Raw genomic sequence first — 23,776 nt, 5'->3', positions numbered from 1 at the left:
CCTTTCTGGACTTTTTGCAATGCAAAGTTACGGATCACAGCATCAAATGATAAAATTTTGCGACGTCTAAGTTGATGCACAACATGTATAGTTAGGCTTTTCAATCCGTTTTGAGTCATAGGCCTACTGGAGCGCAAACAATTCTTTACATATTTCAGTAATTGCTAAAACCACGTTCTCAAAGCGCAACCGTTGGAGATAGCTACCGGAACACAAAAAAAATCATAACAAAACTCTTTGGAAAAACCTTTCTAAATTTGCAATCAATGATTCCTGGTGTAGAGATTATGGGGTGGTTCGTTCTGGTTTGCAGCTGAAGTTTGCTGTGTGGCTTTCTGTCAAAAGGACCAACTCATCCAAAATATCTTGAAAAATGTCATTGTTGTAGCCTACAAATGGTTTAAATTTGTCCCACATGCCCGCAACTGCACAACAGACATACGATGAAATTTTCATGGAACTTCAAACTCATCGACGATATGTTTGAGTTTGTTGATACATTTGTCAATTCCAACAACTATCGAATCCTTTACAATGTACGGTAGAAAACATTTCCTTCGAATGATTCAGCTAGTTAGCCTAAGTGGAGTTATAAAAGCGTTCTGTCCTCAGGAAAAGAAACTTATTTTCTTTTAAATTTATAATTGCCACTGCAACTTTAGCTTGCGAGTAGTAGCCTACTCTTCTCAGCTTTCTCTTATATAGATTACATCTTCCTTTAATTTCATTAAATTCATCAGTGAATCTTGTTTAGGACCGTAATGCACAAAATGCAAAGCAGTCACATATTTAAAACTGCTAGTTGTAGGCTACTTTAGCATTGACTCAGCTTCCGATCAAGCTCTTGTTGGTTCCAACTTGGTGCATTTAAGAAATGTCTTTACAGCTTCAATTGCAAAAGGGTAATGTAAAGCATTGGGTTTGACTGCACCACGTCTTGATTACCCTCTCGAAGTCAATTTTCTTTACAAGATGATAGGACAGCTTTCTTTAGATTTTTCAGAATTTTTTCTCTGACTGGACTATAACTTTAAAGACGTCACAATCTTACAGATAATCAATTAATCCAAAAATGATAAGACATTTGAACAACGCTGTCTGTAGGCAACATTATGAATTCCAACTAGATTTAGCCAAACAAAAACATCCATAAACAAAAAACTCAAATAAAGAAAAAACTCACTATAGGCTACCTTCCAAAATCACATCATAAAAAGCATGACCACCAAAAGGCTACTTGACCAAACGAAAACAGAAGATCTTTTAACTATGACAAAATTACATCCAATTGTAGCAATAATAAAATCAAAAGTTTTAAAACTGTTCGGCCACACAAAAAGATCACAATTCGGAATCAGCAAAGTTTGCACAGAAGGAAAAGTAGAAGAAAAAAGAAAACGTGGCAGACAACCAAAACGATGGCAAGACAACATCCAATCGTGGACCGGACTCAACTTGGCGACAATTGGAGAGCTGGCTCAAAATCGCCACTCTTGGAAGAAAATAACTCATGATGATGCGCAATCTGCTGCAGGCGGAGATGATGACTGATGATGATCCATAAACAAAAAATATACAGGATTCACTTTCTTTAATCGTGCTTGGACTGATACCTTTAACTTTCCCAGATAACTTATGTTGGATACAACATCCTATGTCTGGCCAACGCAGTTTTTGAAGTTAAGGTTCAGGTGTCAAGCAAAAATAGTTCCCGCTTTGCTAAAACAGCACCAGTTTTTAAGTTGAAACTATCAATACAATCGAAACCGTTCAGTGATACAGAAATCATTTCAGCTTCAGATTTTACGTCTTGAAGCTATTCAACATCGCCTACCTTAACACGAAAATAATTTGATCTTGATGAGAAGCATCGAGAGTGATATTTACAATGATTGAGAAATACTTGGAACTAGGCACTTCATTTAAGAATTTGTTGATTATTTAGTTGGTACATTTTTACTTTAGTACTAAAAATGGGCCCCCCTCAAAAGTGCAAAAACAAAAAACTACTCGTTTTTCCTTTACAATGTTTTGCTAGGGGGGAAACTGGCCCGACTTCCCCCCCCTCTCGGAGCCACTGCTCACCACCTACTGTATGGGCTGCTTCTGCAACGAAACAAACCGTCATGTCCGAAGCATCTGCTGTCATACAATAGATTTTGATTCTGACCAAGATTTTGCTAAACATCAAGACTAAAGATCTTACTGTTTCGTTGGAACAAAACTTTAGAGTTTACAGAAAACATTCCAATTGTTTAAGAGAACAATTTTATTCAATTAAATTAAAACATCATTAAATTTCATAAATTTATGTAATTTCTCCAACTGCTTTTCATGGAGTAAGTTTTTGTTTCAGCTATACTGTAAAGTTCGTTTTGGTTGTTTCGAGCAATTGGATTTGTCAATCCGAGTCTGGACCCTAAACGATTGCAGTTTCAAACATAATTTGACGTAACAGACACCAGATTTTGATCTTCTTCATATGAACCTTCTTCGCCACTCCAAGGGTCGAGGGGCTGTGCCTTTGACCATCTTTGAGCAGTGGAGTGGCGAAGATGTTGATCTCAAGATTGGAATTTGTTTATTTTCAAATTCATTTTCGCAATCGCTGGAAACCACAAGATGAATTTTGAATGTACCTGATCCAGTGGTGCCAAGTCAAAGTTTTACTTGTTCCTCAACCGCAGCATCGGTTGGCAATGCTCTTGCTTTGAATTCTCATTACGGTTTTCATAACTTGATACATCGTAAAATTACTTGGTTAGTTTGCAAATGGCAAGTAAATTGGCTGTGTTGGGACTAATGAGATTATAACGAGTTATTCTATCCAATAAGTGCAGCAAAAAGTGTGCTTATTATTATTGGCGTGTTAAAACAGCCTCACATCATAACTGGTTCTTTCCGATAAAGGTTTTCAACAACAAAGACTGTTTGCGAATGCACACAAATTAGTAGATATATAAAGATGACAACTTTTTGTCTGTTCAGTTTTTATTTTTTCATGGATAATTTCCATACTCTTAGGTAGACAGGTAGACAGGCAAAGAGCTGTTTCCGAATTAGCATAGCAATGTCTTTCTCCCATCATTAGGACACCCATTCTCTTCTAATTAAAAGAGACTTCTTAATTGCTTTTATTACGTCCGCGTTACGTCAGAACTACGTCATTTGCTGCTACGTCAAGATTGAAACGATTGCTCATCTACAGATTTGCAACTCACATCAAGTGCAAACTTTAAGTAAAGTGGAGTCGGCTGCATTGCTGAGTGGTGAAAGCCCTGGAACGACGTTCGAAAGGGCGACGGTTCGACACCGCGCAAGAGCATGTGGCTGTGTCTTTGGTAAGACACTTAAAGGCATGCCTGAAGGTTGTCACGAAGATTGGTTTCCTTGCCTTCCCGTCCACTTAATTTAAATCTACAATCACCGGGCGTAAGTCTATGGAGACGACAAACAGCAAAGTGGAAATCTTAGGTCAAAAGTTCCATGAAAACGTGTGTTTGTGAAAATAAACATCAAAATTGAAACAGTAAACAAATACTTTGGGATCAAAAATATTCTGGGACTCTGAGGAACTACCGGTACCAGAGATTAAGGGAATAACATTAAAAAGAAATGCATTGGTCGGAATGAATAGCATTTAAAGAAAAAAAATTGTTCTCCGAAACAATGCAAAAGCTGATCAAAACTGCTGTATTTCCTAATACACCTTACAGATGGAAAACATGACCAATAAACAAAACAAACAGAAAAAAGATTGACGCGTTTAAATTATGGTGTTAAAGAAAGATGCTGCGTGTTCCTAGCAGAGGAAATAAACATGATGTTTTCATTTTGTGCGCCAATTGCGAGCACACTTCAATAACAGATTCCACACAACAGATAACAGAAAGCAGCAACGGGCATATAATAATCAACGAGTCAACTGCTCCCAGTATTTTGACATGATCTTAATCGTCTCGCCGATAAACAGTTTGTCTGGAGCGGTGTCGAACCGACGTTCTTTCGATCGCCACTTGACCACTCAGCAGTCATCAACGTAAAAGTGAAATAAAAAATTGACCAAGTGGCAGATCCATTGGGCGATTGGAGCGGTTCTCCCCATACCCTCATAAAATACAGAAAAGTAACCGCAGTCATGGCGTTTTGCGAGGCCGTATTAATGTAAACCTACTCATCATTGCATCTTATTGAAATCTTCCCTTCCCCGTAAAGCTACTTGCTAGATCAGCCCCTAAATGTGCTGATATTTGTAGAAGCTAGAATCGTCATGCACAACCTATCGTATTTTGGCAACATAATGAGAAGCGAATCTCTTGATAAAGATATAATGCTTAGTTTAGTCAGCGTAGGATGGAGCAGCACAAAATGAGACAGCTTAATAGAGTAATATGTGACAAAGAGATGTGTATGAATAAGCTGATGGCGATTGCATAGAATGGAGTTCATGGAGTCCCTGAGAGTCGGAGCCGACCTGATGAAGATGAAAAGAATGCGTAAAGAGTAGGAGCAGCTTTCACATTCAGCTTGATAGGGAGTTTAGTCTCCTACTTTCTTCTCATTGTCGCTCATGGATCAAAATGGAATGGAACATGAAGAGAATGATTTGGTGAAAAACGGAAAAACTGATTCATCTGATGAATACAACATTAAGAAATGAAACGGCCAAAACTTTTAAGATCTTCAATAAATTTTAATGTTGAAACATATTGTCACCAAGTAGCCAACATTCTTGGCTGTGCCTATTATTCTGTGTTGTTTTTTTAATTCTTTCAACAAGAATTATACAAAAGTTTTCTACTTGTATTCAAAATCGCAAGAATGCTTTTAAAAGGTGTGCACCCAAAGTATACTGTGAAACAAAATGAGAAGAACTGATTAACAAAAACGCAAAAGAGAAGACCTAAGGCAGAGGTGACGAATCTTTTTGCGGTCTCGGCCACTTTGTCAATTACACATGAGTTATCGGGCCACACAACTTTTTTATCGTAACCTACTATGAAATCTTTTAGAAGCGCCTCAAGATATTATTCATGAAAAGTAACAAACGGAAGATGAAAGTAATAAAACCCACACAGTTGAAACTATCTTACGCAGAATCGAAACATACAACAGTAAAAAATAAAAACAAATTAACTTGAGCAAAAAGGATAGAGCAACAGTACTTGCACTGATAATGAAGACAGTTTAATTTTCGAAGCGTTTGCTTTTATATGAGTATGATTTCTTCTTGTTTTGCCTCTATCCTTTTCGCTCAAGTTGACTACATGTTTCGACCATTATGCTCCGAAGACCGAAACAACAAATCAGTTAATGAAATTTCTTTTTCAAACAACAAACAAAAGCCCATGCGAATTATACAGCTGAAGCTATCTAACGCAGCATTGAAGCATAAAATATTAAAAAATAACATTGAAGCATTGAATTTTTTTGCTTAGTGGGATTTTTGGAAAGTTTTTTGCTTGACCAAGCGTTCAATATTAGGTCGAACAAAGCAAGAAAATAGCAAAGGAAAGGCGTACCAGTGAAAGCATAAAATAGCTTTGAGATGGCTTTTGTCTTTAATGCATGAGCGATTGTCAAATTGTTTTGCGGGCCGCACAAAATTCTTTGGGCCCGCGGCGGCAGGTTCGTCACCTCTGACCTAAGGGAACGAAACCAAGATACATTGTTTCAACAAAAACAAACTAAATACGCAACACTCTGAGCCTGAAAAAGCTCAATTTATAAACTAATATCTTTAGGGTGGTAGCCACACGACAGCCAACGGTTTATGGTAAATTCTGAAACAAAAAAACATAACTTCTACATTTCAAATGAAGAAACCGAGCCAGATTTGAAAATAAGCGCTGACAGTTTATGAATAAAAAGCAACAACACAAATATGCTTGACACAAAAGTCACTTTTCATTGATTCAACATCTGCAGACGTAACCTATACAATTGTTCATAGTTGAACAACAATATTTCAAGATATGAAAGGTCATAGCACAATATTAAAATGAGATTTGATATGTTGCCTACCATAAAGTTTTTGTAGGAGTCATGGTTAAAATAAGCTCTATTTGTGTAAAATCTGAATAACAAAAGTAATGAAATTGAAAAATGGAGTTTTAGGAGAAAGTTTGCTTTCAAGCAGAACTTCATAAGGATTTTATTAATACTCGGCGCTCAACATGACTCCAATAGCCATAATAAATTTCGATGGTGATTAATCTGTATTTTTTGTATGAAAGCGCTCAGACGGAAGTGCTTGATAAATTTGAACTCAGGTCTGCAATGGCAGCAACAGCAACATCTGGCGACGATAGTTCAACTCTCTGTCGGTGCAAAGCTGTCACACTTTTCAAATATGTTGCAACAAGAGTATACAAAAACGTCTATTGTAATGTGTTATTTTCTTTGATGCAGTAATTCCGTTTTGTGCAAATCTCTATATAATATTGCAAGCAACACTGCAACGAGTTCTTTTTTCTAAAAAAATTATTTTCAAATTAACTTATTTTCATCTACCTTGGTAGAACAAACCACGTTGAAAATCTTAGTAGCCGTTTTTATTAAAGTAAAATTCAAGTATTCAGCGAGTGTCCGTAACTGACAAAAATCACTTGACCAAGGTGGTTACTTCTTGAATTTGGAGTGTATCATATGATAGGGAGGAGCATTCAAAAAATTTACAATGCAATTCATTGTTCGTCATCATTTTTCAAAGTCCAGACGCCAAAAGTGTACTAAAGTAAATGCTTGGAGTTCATTTACCTCCAGTAGCTTTGAGCAGCAGTTTTTTTTTACTACTAATTACTACTAATTAAGTCAGTTTGTTCAAGTTTTTTTTTTAATGGGATTCTTCTTGGGATTTTGGCATGCATGTCAGTTTTGGTGTAACGTAGTAGTTACTTGCCCATATCTACAGTGCTACAGTTCTTTACTTTGCTGGAGTCAAAATCAACAACTTTTGTGCTGATTTATGGAAAGGTATTGCTAAGTTCCTCCAAGAACAAAGGATGTATCTTTGGCGTCATCAGAAAAACATGGAGTTGTTTTGAATAAGGCATATAAAGCAACAACCACCTCCTCGTCTTCAAAGCTAAAACAAGAAGAATATATTTTGTGAACTATCTCTACAAGTGAATAATTGCCTAAACCAGTGATTTTCAGCCAGTGTTCCGCGGAGCACTGGTGTTCCGTAAAAGATCGTCAGGTGTTCCGCAAGAGTTTAATAGTTTGACTGGTGTTCTATGGAACACGGATCAAAAATCAACATCACAAAAGCATCGCGTTTGATGTTTTCAAATGCCTGTCCAGATATCAACTTTGTGCTCATCTACTGTAAACAAGCCCAGATATCGCGTTGAGAAAAACTAAAAGTAAATAAATTATTGTTGTGTTGTTTAGTTTAATAGCACCATTAAAGAATTTTGTTTGGTTTTTTACAAGAATTTTTGATGTTCTGTAGCTCAAAAAAAGTTAAAAAAACACCGGCCAAAATCGTAAACAAACGATTAATCTGTTGCATTGGCGATCAGTTCCAACTTTAATTGCAAGCTTTTTGAAGTTTCAAATTTAGTAATGGCTAATGATAATATTCGATTTACAACACGTTTTGGCTAAATGCCTATTGTGAAAACCCTTCCACTCAATAATTTCCCTATAAAATGACATAAATTATATGCAGCAGAGAAAACAGTTAACCAAAATTTCCAAATCAGGTTCGATTCCTCGTATAGGTGAAATGATTTAGATTTTGGAGGTTGAACCATGTTTAAGAAATTTATTGCAAAATATTTAAAGGCAGTTTTAAAACTTTAAAATAAGATTCAAGCCTGTAAAAGCTCGTTGGGTATCTTGAAGCAGAAACAAAGCTGTTCGAAATGTACATTTGCACTAAATTACGTTTGTTTTATGTTCTTTAATGATTTTCCTTATTTGTCTTAACGCTGTACCGCTCGCTATCTTGTCTTGTGACCACACTAAATTTTAAAATGTGCTGTATTGTTTCGACGCGAAATTTCGTGTTTTGATTTCATATCGAAATGGAAGCAATTTTATTTTCCATATTCGAAACGAAATGAGTTGCCAGTTATTGTTTAAGCTCTAAGTGTGCAGCACAAATACACTTTTAAATATTTTTTCCGTCCCAACACAAAATCCGCTATCGTAATTTCGTTGTAACCAAGAAAATCTTAACAATTTTAGCTTGAAATCAAAAGGGCATTAGATAGTTTTCCGCATTTGATCTTAAAAGGATTTCGGAGTATGTTTGAGGAACTGGCCACCCTACTCTCCTTAGTGCCGAATGCTTAGTACAAAGAGAACCTTATCTTCTCATACCCGACACTTGGAATCAAGTATGGGACCACCTTTACCTTTTACACAGGCATGATTGCTAGGCAATTGTTTTACGCTGTGAATTGCTATGATTTTATCTGCAAATTTTCTCAGAATTAGACACACATCCCGCTGCTGTGTGTTAGTATTCTAGGAAAACAGACAAATTTCTACATTACGGCATGTCGTTGCGCTGGATTGGAGGCGGAACAGTTCTATGCTGAAATCAAGATTAGTTGCCATGGATAAAGAAATAAACATCAACGTATGTTCTTTGCTGAATTTCTATAATCCCACTGAAAATCTTTAAAAAAAAAAAAAAAAAACTAAACATACAAAAACTCAATTCAAGCTGGAGCCGCGTAGGCCTAGATCACTTCTCATGGACATCAAAGATAGATAATTTTGGTGAGGCACAGATACCAACCGTTTCGGACTGGTACCAACTCCAAACAGCTCAACCGTATCTGATAAAGTTGATTAAAAATGTGGGTCTTAAATCAACAGCTCATTTGTCAAATAAAGAAATTTGAATGTTCACGACACAAAATTGACTATAACCTGCCACTTTCTGATAACATCAGCTTGGGCAATGTGGTTTTTACAGAGCTTGTAAATGGCATAAGCTTACATACTCATTTAACTTTAAAGTAATTTGATGCCTTTCCGTCTTTGTTTACGTTCTCGTTGGTCTAATCTTGCTTTGTTTATACAAAGCAAGAGCATTAGATAGACACGCCCAATAATGCACTTGTTTTGGAAACTTGCATAGATTACACTAGCAAATCAGTGAAGGTTATTTTCATTCCAAAAATTCTTTCAATTTGAGTTAGACCAATATAAGTTTTTGGTTACTTTTTCGAACTGTTTTTAAAACGTGCATGCGATGTTAATTTAAAGGATACGTCGATGAAAGTAAATTTAAGCACAGCTACCAAACCTAATGCAAGTTTGCTTGCTTGGCTAAGTTATGCAATTTACAGTAGCCTAATAACTGTTGAAAAGGAGCGATCTTCCTGGCGTCAACCTAATGGGCGAAACACGTGTCTATCGCTGAGTTCCTGCTACACTCGACTGCCGAGAAACACAATTACAGTAATAAGTCATACAAAAAAACATACTAACTCAAAAATCTAAGTGCAACTTTGTAAACTTAGCGTTTCTTAAGCCTCAGGATGGGCACAATGAGAAGCTATTCTAGATTACTTTTTGTTGGAAAGTTACATGACAAAAATAAACAACATGAAAAGAACTGAAAAAGATTATATTTATTTCTTCAAAAACATTGAAAGTATTTTCTTTATTCTTGTTTTTTGAAAAAAATTATTGTACGGAATTATATAGACGCAAAATAGCGTCTCACAGTCCAATATGTGGAACTTCTTCAGTGATGCTCTTTCCATTGACAAAGCGGCAAAACGCTTTATCTGTAGCAACGCTCAAGCTTAGGCTACTTCATGAGTGTGTGAGCCTTATCATGAAGTGCTGAAGGTGGAGACATATATTAGCATGCCCCTGGCCTGGTATATAACTATTAATCGTATGTACTGTAGCGTTGACAGTGGGAGGGGGATCCAAGAGATACTTTTGGAAATGGACCCTGGTTGATTTTTTGGGTCTGCAACTTTTCCAAAGGGCTTCGGGCCAAAGGGAAATTGAAAAAATCGATGAGTATTTTGTAGAAATAGTGCCTTTATTAGTAGAAGTGTTTTGATTTGGGTCCCAAGGATCTTATTAGTGCCGGCCCAAATTATCGTCTTAAAGGTCCTGCGAATGCATCACAAAGGGGATAACCGCCCCTAGGCAGGAAAATGTAAAAAATGAGTCCCTAGTTAGCTTATATTATGCATCAACAATACATATTTGCACAAAAACTAATACCATGGCCATTCTAGCAACTCCTATCCATGGTAAAAGTTCTAGTATATTTACTATTATACATTTATATTAAAGATACAGTGCATAAAACGTCTGAAGTGAAGTAGGCCTATGCTCATGATGACAGAAAAAGTTAACTGGTCCAAGAAAAGTTACTATTGCAGTGAAAAGACGACAAATAGCCTACATTATCTTAAAAGGTAAGACAGGGTACGTAGAAGTTAAATATTTATGATAAAGGCACAGGTTTGCCTGAGCAGACTAACAACCCTTCAATTAACAAAAATCACCCGTTGCAATGGGTCAAATATCAAATATAACATTAGCCAGTTAGCTTCAATGTATTTATGTAGCATAAGGCCCTATTTGTTGCGGTGATTTTGTAAGGTAAAGCCATCGAAGCGTATCATTTGAGGACGTAAACAAGTGTACATCGGCGTTCTGTCGTATTTGTTATCTGCAAACTTTTTTCTTTCTCCAAACAATGCTCGGAGCAAACAAAGAAAAACGCCATTGGAACAAGAGCCATTGAAAGTTGACCATCGGGTCAAAAAAGTAAAAGCCGAAACGCCGTGATATGGTTCAAGCCGGAGTTTAAAACTTTTCGCACGAATGCACGCGCCTATGTGCTCAGTGGCCTGTTGTGAGCGATCCACATGAGGTGGTTGCTTTTTTGTTGGTTTTGTTGCCAAAGACGCTGAATCGATGTTTTTGACATTTTGAACCGTTATTTCCGTACACCTTTGCTTATCTGTGTTTATCTACTTTTCAAAGCAGGCATGTTTAGTTTAAACATCTATCGTTGCTCTGTGGCTCCAGCACCAAGCCATAAACGCACAGTCATTGTGCTAAGCAGCTAAATTTAAGTAAATCTAAAAACTTTTCAGGTGTCTGGCAGTGCGCGGTTTCACCGCTCCTTTTGTTACAACTAATTTCTGGAAAAATTAAAACCTAATAAAATATGCGAGATGAATTAGAAGATTGAAAGACGAACTTAAATACTTACATTTTCTTTTGTTTTATTAGATGTCATACTTCATCAAATTTGAAGTGCATATATGAGCAGCTAATATGTTATTTTATTGCTTTAATGACTTCGATGTTATTTACAATTATGATGATCTCAAAATGGTTGTTTTTAAGTCTTAACAGTCAGCCTATATATTTTTTAGACATCTTCTCTGCATCCCATTGTCTACCGAAGAGTCCCATATGCATCAAAACTTCTTCAACGTTTTCTCTTCCTTTTGGCAATTAAATGGTTCTGAGGAACATTCTGGACATCTCATTTTAAAGTGAAACAGACTGAAAAGTTTAAATTCATTTTTTACTTTGTTTTGCTTACCTATGCTTGGCATTAGAAACTATTTTTGTGACAAGTTATAATATTTATTGCATAAATCGTTTTGACAGGTAGTCATGTGATTAGTCAAGCCAAAAATCATTTGTAGTAGACTGACACCGCAGTTTTTGTTGTAACTTTAAAAAAAACCCTCAGCATGCTGGTTGGTTGGTTTTGAATCTTTATCCTCGGACTGACAAAGCCTTGATAAGTTATTCCTGGTAGTTTCGCATACTTGCAGACTTGTAGAGGCTCTTGACGCAGGGCCGGTTACCAAGATTGGCAGAGTGAAGTTTTCCGATTGTTGAAGTGTTGTTGCCGGGGAATTATTCCATTCACTAGATGCCGCTGAATGGAGAGCAGTCCTTAGAATGCGTTGCTCAAGCGCACACCCAAGAGCCGAACCAGCGCCGCGTGATCTTTAGCCGGGCGCGTAAACTCTGAGCTAACGGGGCATGCGTTTTACATATTGTCGGTTTCATTTTACGTCAAACAAAACCCCATTTGGTCTTTAGTTCACGCATTGTGATTGCAATTTGGCCAGTTTTTCTCCGCTCTTCTGTTTTTCCATATATTCCATAAGTGGGCGCTGATGGTTTGATATTGCCAACAAATCGGTTGTCGATATTATCTGATCTCGGCTGCCACCTTGTGTCACAACTAAGCCGTGTAAAGTTGGTGAGGTTAGTCGTTGACATGTGAACAAGCCTGTAAATGTAATTCCTTGGTTACAAAACTTAGCATCAACTCTGTATTCTGTTATTCAGTGGTGGATCCATGGGGGGCGATCGCGACTCCTAAAATAGGCTACAGAAAAGTACCTTTTTCAGTAGCCTAAAGAAAATATTTTTTTGTGACGTTTCTGATGATAGCATTATGGGATCAAATTCCAAAGAAAATATTTCATAATTAATTTTTGAAATTAAGTGCGAAGCGTACCTGATATTGAATATAATCGCATCACCAGCTTTAAAATGAGCTGTTTTCCACCTCCCACCAAGTTTTGCTACTTCATCAGGATCTTCTGTGAACCATCCTGTTCCACTGACATGTTCTGCTTCCAAATCGCACATTCCGTAAGTATCTTGAAACTTGTTAAACCTGAAATAAGAGTTAAGGTTTTCAAGACAAATATGAATGTTCATGACAAGGTCTTTTCTTCGAAACAAAAAAATTTGATATTGCGTATCATTTTTAATTCAAATGATATACAGTAGAATTCGCCAATAACGGCTTCGTTTATAACGTCAATTCGCCTATTACGTCACATTTCGCTCGGTCCCGGCAGAATTCCTATCTTTTACGTACATTGTAGTTCGGCTACAACAGCATCGCCTATAACGTCAATTCGCATGTAACAGCACCCTTTATTGGTCCCCAGACGTCTTTTGTTCGTTTATAACGTCACTTTAAGCCATCACCACGAACGGTCAGTCTTTCCAGTTAGCGCTGCTGCTTGCAAAATGTCTTCCCTTTATTTTGCTACGTCGTTCGCAGCAGGGATTTTAATTAACTGAATTAACTTTTTTCCCGCGTGAAAAACTATCACGTGTAAAAACTTCTCTACTACTGTATGTAACGAGCTGTATTGCGCAAATTTCCTGTACCTTTCGCTGTAGGTTTTTTTTCTAATACAATTTCTTTGTTTACTGTATTTTCTGCGTGACTTTTGTCAGTTTGGTGGTACACAGTAAACCTGACTGGATTATACACCTCTTTCTTTTACCAAAAGACAGTTTTGGAATAGTTTGCGGTAGTTCGTCTATAACGTCAATTCGGCTATAACGTCAGTTTTTGCAATCCCCTAGAGGTGCCGTTATAGGCGATTTCTACTGTATATATTTTATAATCCACCATTGAATCGAACCCAGGCCGATCAGAATCAGAGGCGAAGATACAAGCCAGTTAGCCACTTTCAAGCTAAATTTCAGGTTTACTCTCCCAGCTAAAAAATCAATCGTTTTTTACATTGATTTGTGTATGCAAAAAAGCTAATTTACTAGGTGAGGAAATGGTGTAATCCAGATCAAGGGGCAAAGTCGCGTTAAACTCAGTTGCAAAGCATCTGGCACTACGATTTTAGGCTTAAAATAAAAGAACGGAAGAGAGTGATGAATAGAATTCATTTCAGCTGGTTTAAAAGAAAAATATAACTTTTAAGTAAATGAATAGTGTATTTCCCATTTTCGGCAGGCTTTTTTCTATGTTACTTCGTTACATGCCAATGACTCTAAAAATTAAATCAATTAACACAGGGAAAGCAGAGATAACTCAAAATGCTCCACCAGATTAAAGATGACGGAAAGTGTTTCTGAATCTGAAAAAACAACTGTTGTCTCTCAGTTTTGCGATTTTTTTCTTACCCTTTATGAAAACTGTGAGACCCTTCACACACAGCCAATACCCCCATGTCAGGAGAAAGATCCCCAAAGGGTGTCCATAAGGTAAGTAATTTTTGAGATCCCCTCGACATGTATACTCTGATAGAATACAATAAATTGTATTAAAATTTGTCATGTATCCAAACATCTAGATTGCAACAGTTCGTATAGAAAGCCACATTGAAAGAAGTTATTAAAGCCATGCGTTAGCCCACACAATAGACTATAAACCTACCCCATTTAAGATATGAATTTGAATGAGCTTATTGCTTATTTTCTTGACCTACCATGCCGTTAATCAGATTAATCAATGCGCAACACTTCGCCTATAACAGCTGTCATTGAAAATTGCCATGATTTGTCTTATGATTAGAGCTTATACCTCAGAGGTTATACCTGTCAATGTGAGCTCCAGTAAATCCACCAGTGTGCATCCCTCGAAGCCATTTATAATCAAATGTGCGGGCTTTCTCTCCGAATAGTTTTTCAAAAAAGTCAAAAGCTGAAAGACAAAGTAACCATGTCTGGAAGTTGTGGAACGACGACGCTTTTGAACTTGCCATGAAACTGCCTATAGTGACAAGACGCGTCAAATGACGCATATTGAAAATAAGTTTTCATCTAAGGAAATATTCAGACCGAAAAATAGTTTTACACTAAAAATGGTGTACCATGTTTTATTGGACTTGCAAGTAGGCAAATCTCAAGAGGTTAACAAGGGAGATACAAGTATTTGTTAAAGTTGGAAAACTCGTACTCGGATGTTATCTCCATGTTGTCTTTTATCGGCGGCATAACCGAGTGGAAAAGATTTTGGAACGGCGCTCGAAAAAACGCAGCAGCCCGAGGCAGTGTCCAGAGACGGAGACAGTATGTAGCCTTAAAGGGGGGGGGGGGGGGGGGGTAGGAGGGTTAATAAAACATAATAATGCGTAGGTATCATTAATCCGACCTTGCAAATACACCATGAATAAAGTTAGCCTACTTTTCTGTATTTTAAGGAGGGGGTAGGCGATCGTCCCTATCGCTCGTCCCGGATACGCTACTGGCTGTGTCTTTGGCAAGACATTTACAGACATGGCTGAAAGTGGACACGAAGATTGGCTTACTTGCGTTCCAGTCCACTTAATCCAAATATTCAACGACCAGGTATAAAATTAGATATGTTGAAAATGTCCTTCTTGCATTAATTTCCAAGTCACCTGAAAGCTCTTAAACCAACGCACAAATTACATCGAGCTGGTGATTCTCATAAAAAAACTTTTTCATTTAGACAAAGTAGCACAAACCACGCGGTCCTTCTAGAACTTTGCTGACCGCTTCGCTGTGAGTGATGCTGTTCTTCCCTTCCATAAAGGGCAGACCTTTGGATCGGCATTCTGCTCCAAGAACGCCTTCATCCAAGGAGAAGTTAATTGTGTCCAGTATAAGAGGATCCTGTGAGATTAAATAAACGATGGCATTTTTTATTACAGAAAAAACAACAGAAGTAAGCCAGAAACTCTATGTTTAAGATGAATCAAACTTTTCTGAAGCAGTTACAAAGCCTTACATCTGCCAAGGGTTGCATTTAAGGCTGTCAACATATTCTCTGTTCTTTATTAAGACAACTAATTTCATCCGCTAAGCGGAGCAATGAGACGTGCACTAAAATACTTATGGAGTCGAACCAATGTTGACTGATCATTGAGTCAGGTGTTTGTTAAGCCACTAGAGCACAATATATCATAATGAACACATTGTCAAGAATGGAATCTAGGCAGACATACACTTTGCGCAATATACAAAACTAAAATCGTTGGATGAGACATAATAACTAGGAATAGTGTTGTAACTCTGGTAGACCACGACCCACACCAAAAACACAAAATAGAACCGAAATATCTCTTGGGCAACACCGTTTTGATCAAAATAGAAGGATCCATTGGCTGTAATTGCTCATCCAGTCATGGCTCACCTGGGTCTGAATATGCTTGAGAATTTTTTTTCTCGCTTTTAACACCTCCCCACGGTTGTGAAAATTTCGGACAAATAAGTACCTACAAAAGTACAATTGTATGTCAAAAGAAAAAACAATTTTGGTAAAGAGGTCACTTTCTTCAACCACAGACATACACAACCAAGCAACCACACGGCATTTAACATAATCCATTAAAATTGAACATAAACTATAAGCTGCCTTTCTCTTATGCTCTGCCGTTTCATTTTGCATTTCATTTTTCAATTTCAGTTTTAGATCAGTTATTCATTTTCATTGTAGATATGATAAGCAGTTATTTTTTTGTTACTTGATAAGGGCTAACGTGTGTATGGCCGAAAACGTTTGTAGCTTATAGTTTATGTTCAATTTTAATGGATTAAGTTAAATGCCGTGTGGTAGCTTGGTTGTATATGTCTGTGGTAAAAGAAAAAGCCTCTAGTAATCCCTCTTTTTGGACCCACGGGTTTTGAATCCAATCTTGGATCTTATTAACGCTACACTCGATGGAACAGAACGGTATATTTTACCTACATAGTGAAATAATCTGAACACTTCGCTGAGTGAAACCACTTCTGACGTCAGTCCACGTAGTAAAATTCTTTTCGCTAAATGTTGCAACGTATCGGTTCGCCCGTGGCATACGAGATCTTTCATACAACTGTTCTTCAGAAGTTCGTTTATCCTTTTATTTTGCTCTTGTAGCGACGTAGTGAGTCATTTATATTTGTATTTTTTAAATTTTTGAGCTATTTCTAGGTTCTATACAATACAGAATTACAGCCATCCTCACTGAAATTTAGTAAATCATCTGGTTCTGCAGACTTAAAGTAGATCTATTCTTTTCTTGATCCACCATTTTTCTCCTGGCGAAAGTGAATAAATACCGGCAAATACTATTTTCCTAATTAGTTTAAGACTGAGATTTTTAAACCAATCGTTTTTTATAAAAAGTTGAATCCCACGAAACACACCACTGATCACTGTCGTTGCAGGGAGTCTCTATTGCTCAAAGGTAAGTCTAACTAACTCTTTCAGTGCAATGATTGAGCGTTAGTTTGCAGATACATGTATCGCAAGACGACTTAATTTTGTTTGCTGTTTGGAAAGTAGTTTTTAATATAAAAAATGTTCAGCACAAAGAAATACTGATCAACCCATGAAACTAACTAACTTAATCAAACAAACTGACAAGGCTATGTTGTTGGTGACTAGTTTTTGGATGAACGCGCATGCTGCAAACTGCAATAGGCTATTCTGAAACAAACCTAAACGATATGTAAGACTCATAGCTGATAACTTACCCCTTGTCATTGATATCCTTTCTTAGAGCTTCTACATCATGCAAGTATTCATTGCATGGCTCCAACTCCTCCAGATCCTCTCTAGGGAAGCTAGTTTCTTTATTTCCCAGTCTTACATACATTTTTGATATCAGCTAAAAAATTCAAAGTCTTCGGTCCCTTCGTGATTAAATTTCATATCGAATCGCAATAAAGAGCAAGCAGGATATTCCAAGATTTATTTTACATTAATGATTAACATCTAAGCAGCAAAGACGGTGCAACATACTTTGCAGAAAAAATAATCAACTTTTAGAAAACCACAACGAAGAGATATAGTTCGGGAAAGCTAAAGTTAGCTAAAAGAAGGCCACTGGTCATGTTTTTAACGAAAACGACACAAACGTCATATTTTTGGGACACAAATGTAGGAAAAGACGGGAAGAGGGGTATTTTGCTTGTCAGAGATGATAGTTTGTTTCCTTTTTTATAGCAACTGTGATCTTGGCTTTCTGCTTAACCCTAGTTGCTTTGAATGGCTGATACATTTTGTTAGACCTTTTATAGTTTTATTTTTTGGCAATAAATATTAATAAAATATAAAATAATACGAATAGTTTGGTAAATCTTTCAAAAAATCAAGATTTGACTGTAGGCGAAGCTAAAAGAACAAAATTCAAAAAACTCGCTATTGCGTTTTTGTTTATCAAGTAGTCTACTGTAGCGTATGATGCAAGCTACGCTGGGATGAATAAACATTAGGTCTTTGAGAAAATATAAACCACAGCTCAACAATGTCCAATAAATCATAGCCATTGACGCATAAGTTTCCTCACTGACAGTTTTGATATATAAAACCCGATGATCTACATATCACAGCAGAGCTTCATTAGCAGTTCTGTTCAGGCTCGATTTATTTAAAGGATATGGAAGACGAGCCAATCAACAGAATAGATTCAAACACGTGTCCATATGGTGGCTAGAACCGAGCTGAAACTGGTTATACCAAGGTTGCGATAACATTAAAATTACTTTACTTACTGATTTTAGAAGGTTTGTTTTAACTTTTAAATTTCAGTGTTTAATTTATATTTTAGAGTAAAGTCTATATTTACCCAGAGAAGCAATGACATATCTTGCTACTGAAAAAATAAAGTATTTTTAAACCATACGAAACAGAACCGGTAACAGAAACACTTCTTACATGGAAAATGACGTTTTGGCTAGTAGGCTATTGCTTAATTTTATTGGTAAGCCTGCAGCTTGACCTAACGTGCGGTAGACGTAATTTTGGAAAAACTCGGTGTCATGTTTTGTTGAGTGTACATGTTCTGAACAATCCGTCTATCGGCCAACAAAACAGGGACAACTTAAATATTAAATGTCAAAAAGAAACGAAGGGAAGTATGTCTAGTAGAAATATAAAAACTATTTCTTTTCTAACCAATGTGGCCAAAGTATGCCGTCAAAACCAAAATTAATTTATAGAAAAAAATTGTAATTTGTCGAAGAAAGTGTGATACCTATACAGTAGACTTACTGGAACAGCAATCGAAAGGGCGCCGGTTCGACACCGCTCAAGAGCATGCGGCTGTGTCTTTGGCAGGACACTTAAAAGCATGTCTGAAGGTGGTCACGAAGATTGGCTTCCTTGCCTTCCCGTCCACTTAATCTAAGTCTTCAACCACAAGGTGTAAGCCTGGATACGACAAACAAACAAAAAGTAGACTTATGCTAAAATATAAAATAAAGTTTAGTAGCCCAGTTGTTGTTTTGCTCGGTGCTATTGATCTAACCTCGCTAGACTCACATTAAATATGTAAGAGAATCACTACTGCACAGAGTCTTGATTCTGGATTTAGACCGTTCTTTTCCTGTCGCAAGGAATTGCACAGAGTTTTTCAAATAGCATCACGCCACTATTATAATCATTGTTCTTATGTATGTGGAAGTAATAAGACCGGCTTCGGCTACTAACTCATACGCCCAAGATATCCAACCAATCGGTGCAGTATGTGTTATGCCAATGAGTATTAGTTACTGCTTAAGCAGCTTTTAATCTAATTGTAACACAAAGGCAGTAGACGTTGTTTAAAAAGCAATAGGTTGTTTTAACAAAAATAAAGCAGATGTTACATGGATTAAACGGTAGGTTTTTGTTATTAAGGTAAAGTTATTTATGCCTTCATTAAAGAAAAACAAGATGGCTTTAAAGTTGTTCTTACATTCGTTCGATGAGTTTCATTCGATAAGAAGTCAAAACAGTTATTTAAACAAATCTGGTTGACGTTTTAACTTTTATTATTGCTTGAAATATTCGAAACAAAGAAGAGAAGTTACCGTTTTCGAGGCTAATGGCATTTCTAGCAAGATGACAGAGAAAATAAGAGGTCTTTACAGTAAAAAAAAAAAAAAAACGAAATAATTTTAAAAGTTGCCTGGCGTTTACATCACTGGCATTGTTATCAGTGCAGTAAAATGTTTATGCTTTGTCACTTGGCTTTGTTGTCGGTCTACCAGGAAAAATAAGTTGCGAGTTATTTGCATTTCTATTTCACAGATTTATTTCAATCCCTTTTGCATTAGTTTGATCTCTACCTGTGTTGACGCAGCGGGTTAGGCGCTCGCTTTCCAATCATGCAATCCTGGTTCGACTCCCGGCTTATGCTGGTTGTTGACAAACACCGCTCACCTCTATCCAGGGCGAAAATGAACACAAGTTTTGTATACATTACAGCTTAGACAACCCGTTTCAATTTGCTATTGGTTAATTTTGAAATGCTTCATACTTTGTGGCAAGTTTCAAAAAATAAAGATAGGAGGAATATTTACTTCACTTTGTGAGGCGAGCTGCAAAGAAAACGTTGAAAATGGAGAGGTTAAACCTTGAGACTTGTATTTATTTCCTTCTCTTGCTTCTGTGTCTCTTCAAGCACCCAGCACGTACCGCTACAATAACGGATTCATCAGAAACAGGTGAACAATCAATATTGTAAGTTTTTCGTATGCTACTGGCGTTTTTTAATTTTGTTTCATACCGAAGACACTGAAGAAATTTTATTAATCTCCAAGCACCAGTGCACCTTATTATCATCATCAGGGGTGTTAAGAGGATAATGTAGACCTGGTCCAACGAGATCCTCGGGCCATAAACCATAAAATGCACTGCATTCAAAGGGTACACGGCGGCTTCTTTAAGTTCCCGGGCCTTTTAGAAAGTTTTTTAAGGTTCTAAATTCTCCCCTGACTCAGGTCCAAAACTACCCCATGGGTCCCAAAATCAACGCAACTGGTTATCTTTGTAAATCGCAAACTTAAAAATAAAACAACTTTTCTCTGACTAGAAAACGTTGGCAGTCTTGTACCAGAGAAAACGATAATGATTGTGCTTTTGCAGTTCCTGTGTGCAACATGCAAATAAGTTCAGATAATAATAAAGCTTATGTGTATTTTTAATGTTTTTTATGCAATTTAGACGTCCAGAAATACATACTAAACGTATTGGATTTACGTCTTTGCAGAAAAAATATAGTAAACAGTCATGTTGGAGGATCTTTTGCTTAATCTAATTGAACACGTGAAAACATGAAGAAATACTTTTTTCTTTACTTAAGTTACAAGTTGACATTTAGTTAAACTCTTGCAATATGGCAAGGAGAAAAGCAAGAAAGATTGCATTGCTAATGTTGACATATAGAACATGATGAACAATGTTTTTATGTGTAATAGGAAAGCAGCTCTTTGCAGATGCTGCAGTATTCGTTGCAAGCCTATATGTATTACACATCACGTATAACAATTCTGCAACATCAGGAAGCTATTTTCTCTTGTTTCCTATATGTTGTACATTGCAGCTACAAAGCTGAAACAGGTTATGATTGTGTTGCAGTTAGTCATATTCATTTGGGGTTTGTTTACTAATTTTTTAACCGCTCACATCAACAACGAATCTCTTAGGCCAGGGCTTCTCAACTCGTTTTCGTCTGTGGATCTAAACAGATACCAAAACAATTCATAAATAATGTTATAGTTTTATTTATTGTCGCTTTACAGTACAACTGCTAAGGTCTATTGGCAAAAAGGCTCATTTTTAATTTTGTATCAGGTTTACGATGTCATCACATTATTACCCGACTTATTCTCACTGTGTTATACGAGAAAGAATACATTCGGCATCGTTTTTAAAGTCTTTTATATGAAAAAAAGGTATGACTTTTGACCCGACCTGAAATCGATCTCAAGATCTACCAGCGTTAGAGCCGGCGCGACCACTCGGCCACTGAGCTGGTAGCTATAGAGATTATGCAATGAGATGAGCAGCTACTTTAACATGTCGTCTTAGTAGGACCCAATGACACCACCAACCAATCAGAACATGTTTAAGTTGCTACCACCCAACTGTGACCCTTCTAGCACTCAGCCAGAGAGCTGATCCGTGCTTTGAACTTTGTTTGGTATTTACAGAAGAAAAAAGAGTTATGAAAGGGGTGGGAAATGGAAATCAAACCTACGTCATGGAAACGTATTTCCGATCCCTAACCCTCTAGACCAGGGGTTCTTAAACTTTTTGAGCCGCGCCCCCCTTTGACGTACCATCCAAACTTGCGCCCCGCCAAACTACAAAATTAGCAAACATTTATGTGTAATGACTACAGGAATTTATATTTAGCTTTCATCAATGTGAGGAATGTAATTGTTTTTCGGAAACCAAAAGTTTAATTCGAGGCTTTGTAGCTGATAATGCACACCTCAGATCGGCTTCACAATCAATAAGTTTGTTTCGATGTTTTGTTTTTATGTTCAAAAGTGTAGAAAAGCCACTTTCGCACAGATAAGTGGACGAAAACGGAAGAAGTGTGCGTATCGCCACGCTACCCACTTCCTTGTATATGTGCAAATATTTAACCCAAAAATCAGTTAGTGGCATTGCTTCATAATCGTCCTTTGCAGTGGAGTTACACTTTATTTCCAAGAATTCCTCTTGCAAACCGTCGGAAAGAATGTCCTCGTTAACACGAAAGGGATCTCTTGTCATCTTCCATTCTGGAAGGTCGGTGTCACCCAAGTCTGGGAAATAGCGTTCGAATTCTTGTTTCAAAAGCTGAAGGTGAGCCTCCACTTCAGCCTTAAGCTCACCTTCCAGTTCAAGTTGCTTTTTGTCAAGTGCAGTATCTAGGTTGGGAAATGAAGCTGCATTTCCTATTTGTATTCGGCGGTGCCACAACCCCAGCTTTGCCACAAATGCTCGAATGGAATCATAGCTGTTAATCCGGTTAGTATTTCTGCCCTGCAAGAGCAGATTTAAGTTATTGAGGGCCTTGAAAATGTCCACGAGGTATGCCAACTCCAGTTGAAACTTCTCTGATGAAAATGGCAGAAGGAGATCTTGCTTCCCATGAGCTTCCAAAAATAGCATCAGTTCATCTCTCATTTCATACACGCGGGCTAACATATTACCTTTCGATAACCAACGAACAGATGTATGGAAGAGGAGAGTCTCATGGTTCGAATCCATATCCTTGCACAGCTTGGCAAACAGTCTCGTATTGACAGCACTGGTTTTGACGAAGTTGACGGTTCGTATGATTACTGTAAGCTTATCTTTCATTGCAGCTGGTAGAGTCCTGGAGGCCAGAGCCTCACGGTGAATCACGCAGTGAGATCCAATGGCATTGGGACTTTTTTGCTTTATCCTGGCAATAAATCCACTTAGTCACATGCGTTTAGTCACATAGTTTGACATCGCTCGCGCCCCCCTTGTGTACCTTTCGCGCCCCCCAAGGGGGGCGCGCCCCCCAGTTTAAGAACCGCTGCTCTAGACCATGGCGACTGCGGCTGAACGTTCACTTTACTTTCCATCAGAACTATTTGCGTTTTTCTCTGTTCTACATCGAACTTCTGATTGGTTGAAACGCAATTCTACCTGTACTTCTGATTGGTTGTTTGTCTCGAAGCCTTATTGGCTCTTACAAAACTTGTTATGTTAAAGTGACTACCTATATGCAATGCTTGGGCTAAAGGTTACTTTAAGACAAATAATTAATTGCTTAGGCCTACTTCTAAAACCAACTCAGCGGCCGAATGGTTTCGTCTTCGGCTCTGGTGCTGGTAGGCGTGAGATCGATTCCAGGTCGGGTCAGACAGAAGACTTTATAAACGATACCGATTGTATTCTTTCTTGCATAACACAGAGAGAATAAGTCGGGTAATAATGTAATAACATGATAAACCTGATACGAAAATATAAATGAGCCCTGTCGCTAAAAGACTTTCTGTTGTAGAGCGACAATAAATGAAACTATAACATTATTAATATTCTTCTAAACTGAACTGTAGCCACCTGCTTGGGTCATTCATATGGATTGCGACAATAAGAAAATCTTGTGGACCTCTTCGATAGGTCACTACGGGCCCTTTTGGTAGGGATTCATGGATTCCAGTTGAGAAGCCCTATCAGGCGAAAGCTACAGTAAACACAATAGCAACGATTTACACCTTAAAACTATGATGAATAAAATTGTCATCTTTTTACTGGACAATGATGTGATTGTATTTGATGATATATTTCTTGTTCTTTAACAAAATT

At 37.3% G+C, this 23,776-nt stretch overlaps 2 protein-coding genes across 2 annotated transcripts; both read right to left on the bottom strand.

Moving 5' to 3' along the window:
* Positions 1-11,690: 11,690 nt before the first annotated feature.
* Positions 11,691-17,333, bottom strand: LOC145767585 (uncharacterized). Its single transcript, XM_082579439.1, has 7 exons — positions 17,212-17,333; positions 15,887-15,968; positions 15,219-15,366; positions 14,326-14,431; positions 13,912-14,028; positions 12,488-12,649; positions 11,691-12,256 (listed from the first exon to the last, which is right to left on the bottom strand). Exons 1-7 carry the CDS (start codon positions 17,331-17,333, stop codon positions 12,037-12,039), a joined length of 957 nt encoding a protein of 318 aa, XP_082435565.1. The 3' UTR covers positions 11,691-12,036.
* Positions 17,334-21,123: 3,790 nt separating this feature from the next.
* LOC145766802 (protein FAM200C-like) lies at positions 21,124-23,547 on the bottom strand. Its single transcript, XM_082578508.1, has 4 exons — positions 23,531-23,547; positions 22,327-22,883; positions 22,152-22,257; positions 21,124-21,181 (listed from the first exon to the last, which is right to left on the bottom strand). Exons 1-4 carry the CDS (start codon positions 23,545-23,547, stop codon positions 21,124-21,126), a joined length of 738 nt encoding a protein of 245 aa, XP_082434634.1.
* Positions 23,548-23,776: the final 229 nt, after the last annotated feature.

The sequence above is a fragment of the Aplidium turbinatum genome, chromosome 3 (genome assembly GCF_918807975.1).
Source record: "Aplidium turbinatum chromosome 3, kaAplTurb1.1, whole genome shotgun sequence".
NCBI lineage: Eukaryota > Metazoa > Chordata > Ascidiacea > Aplousobranchia > Polyclinidae > Aplidium > Aplidium turbinatum.
Note: the sequence above shows the minus strand (reverse complement) of the source record. Positions and strands in the feature narration are given on the sequence as shown.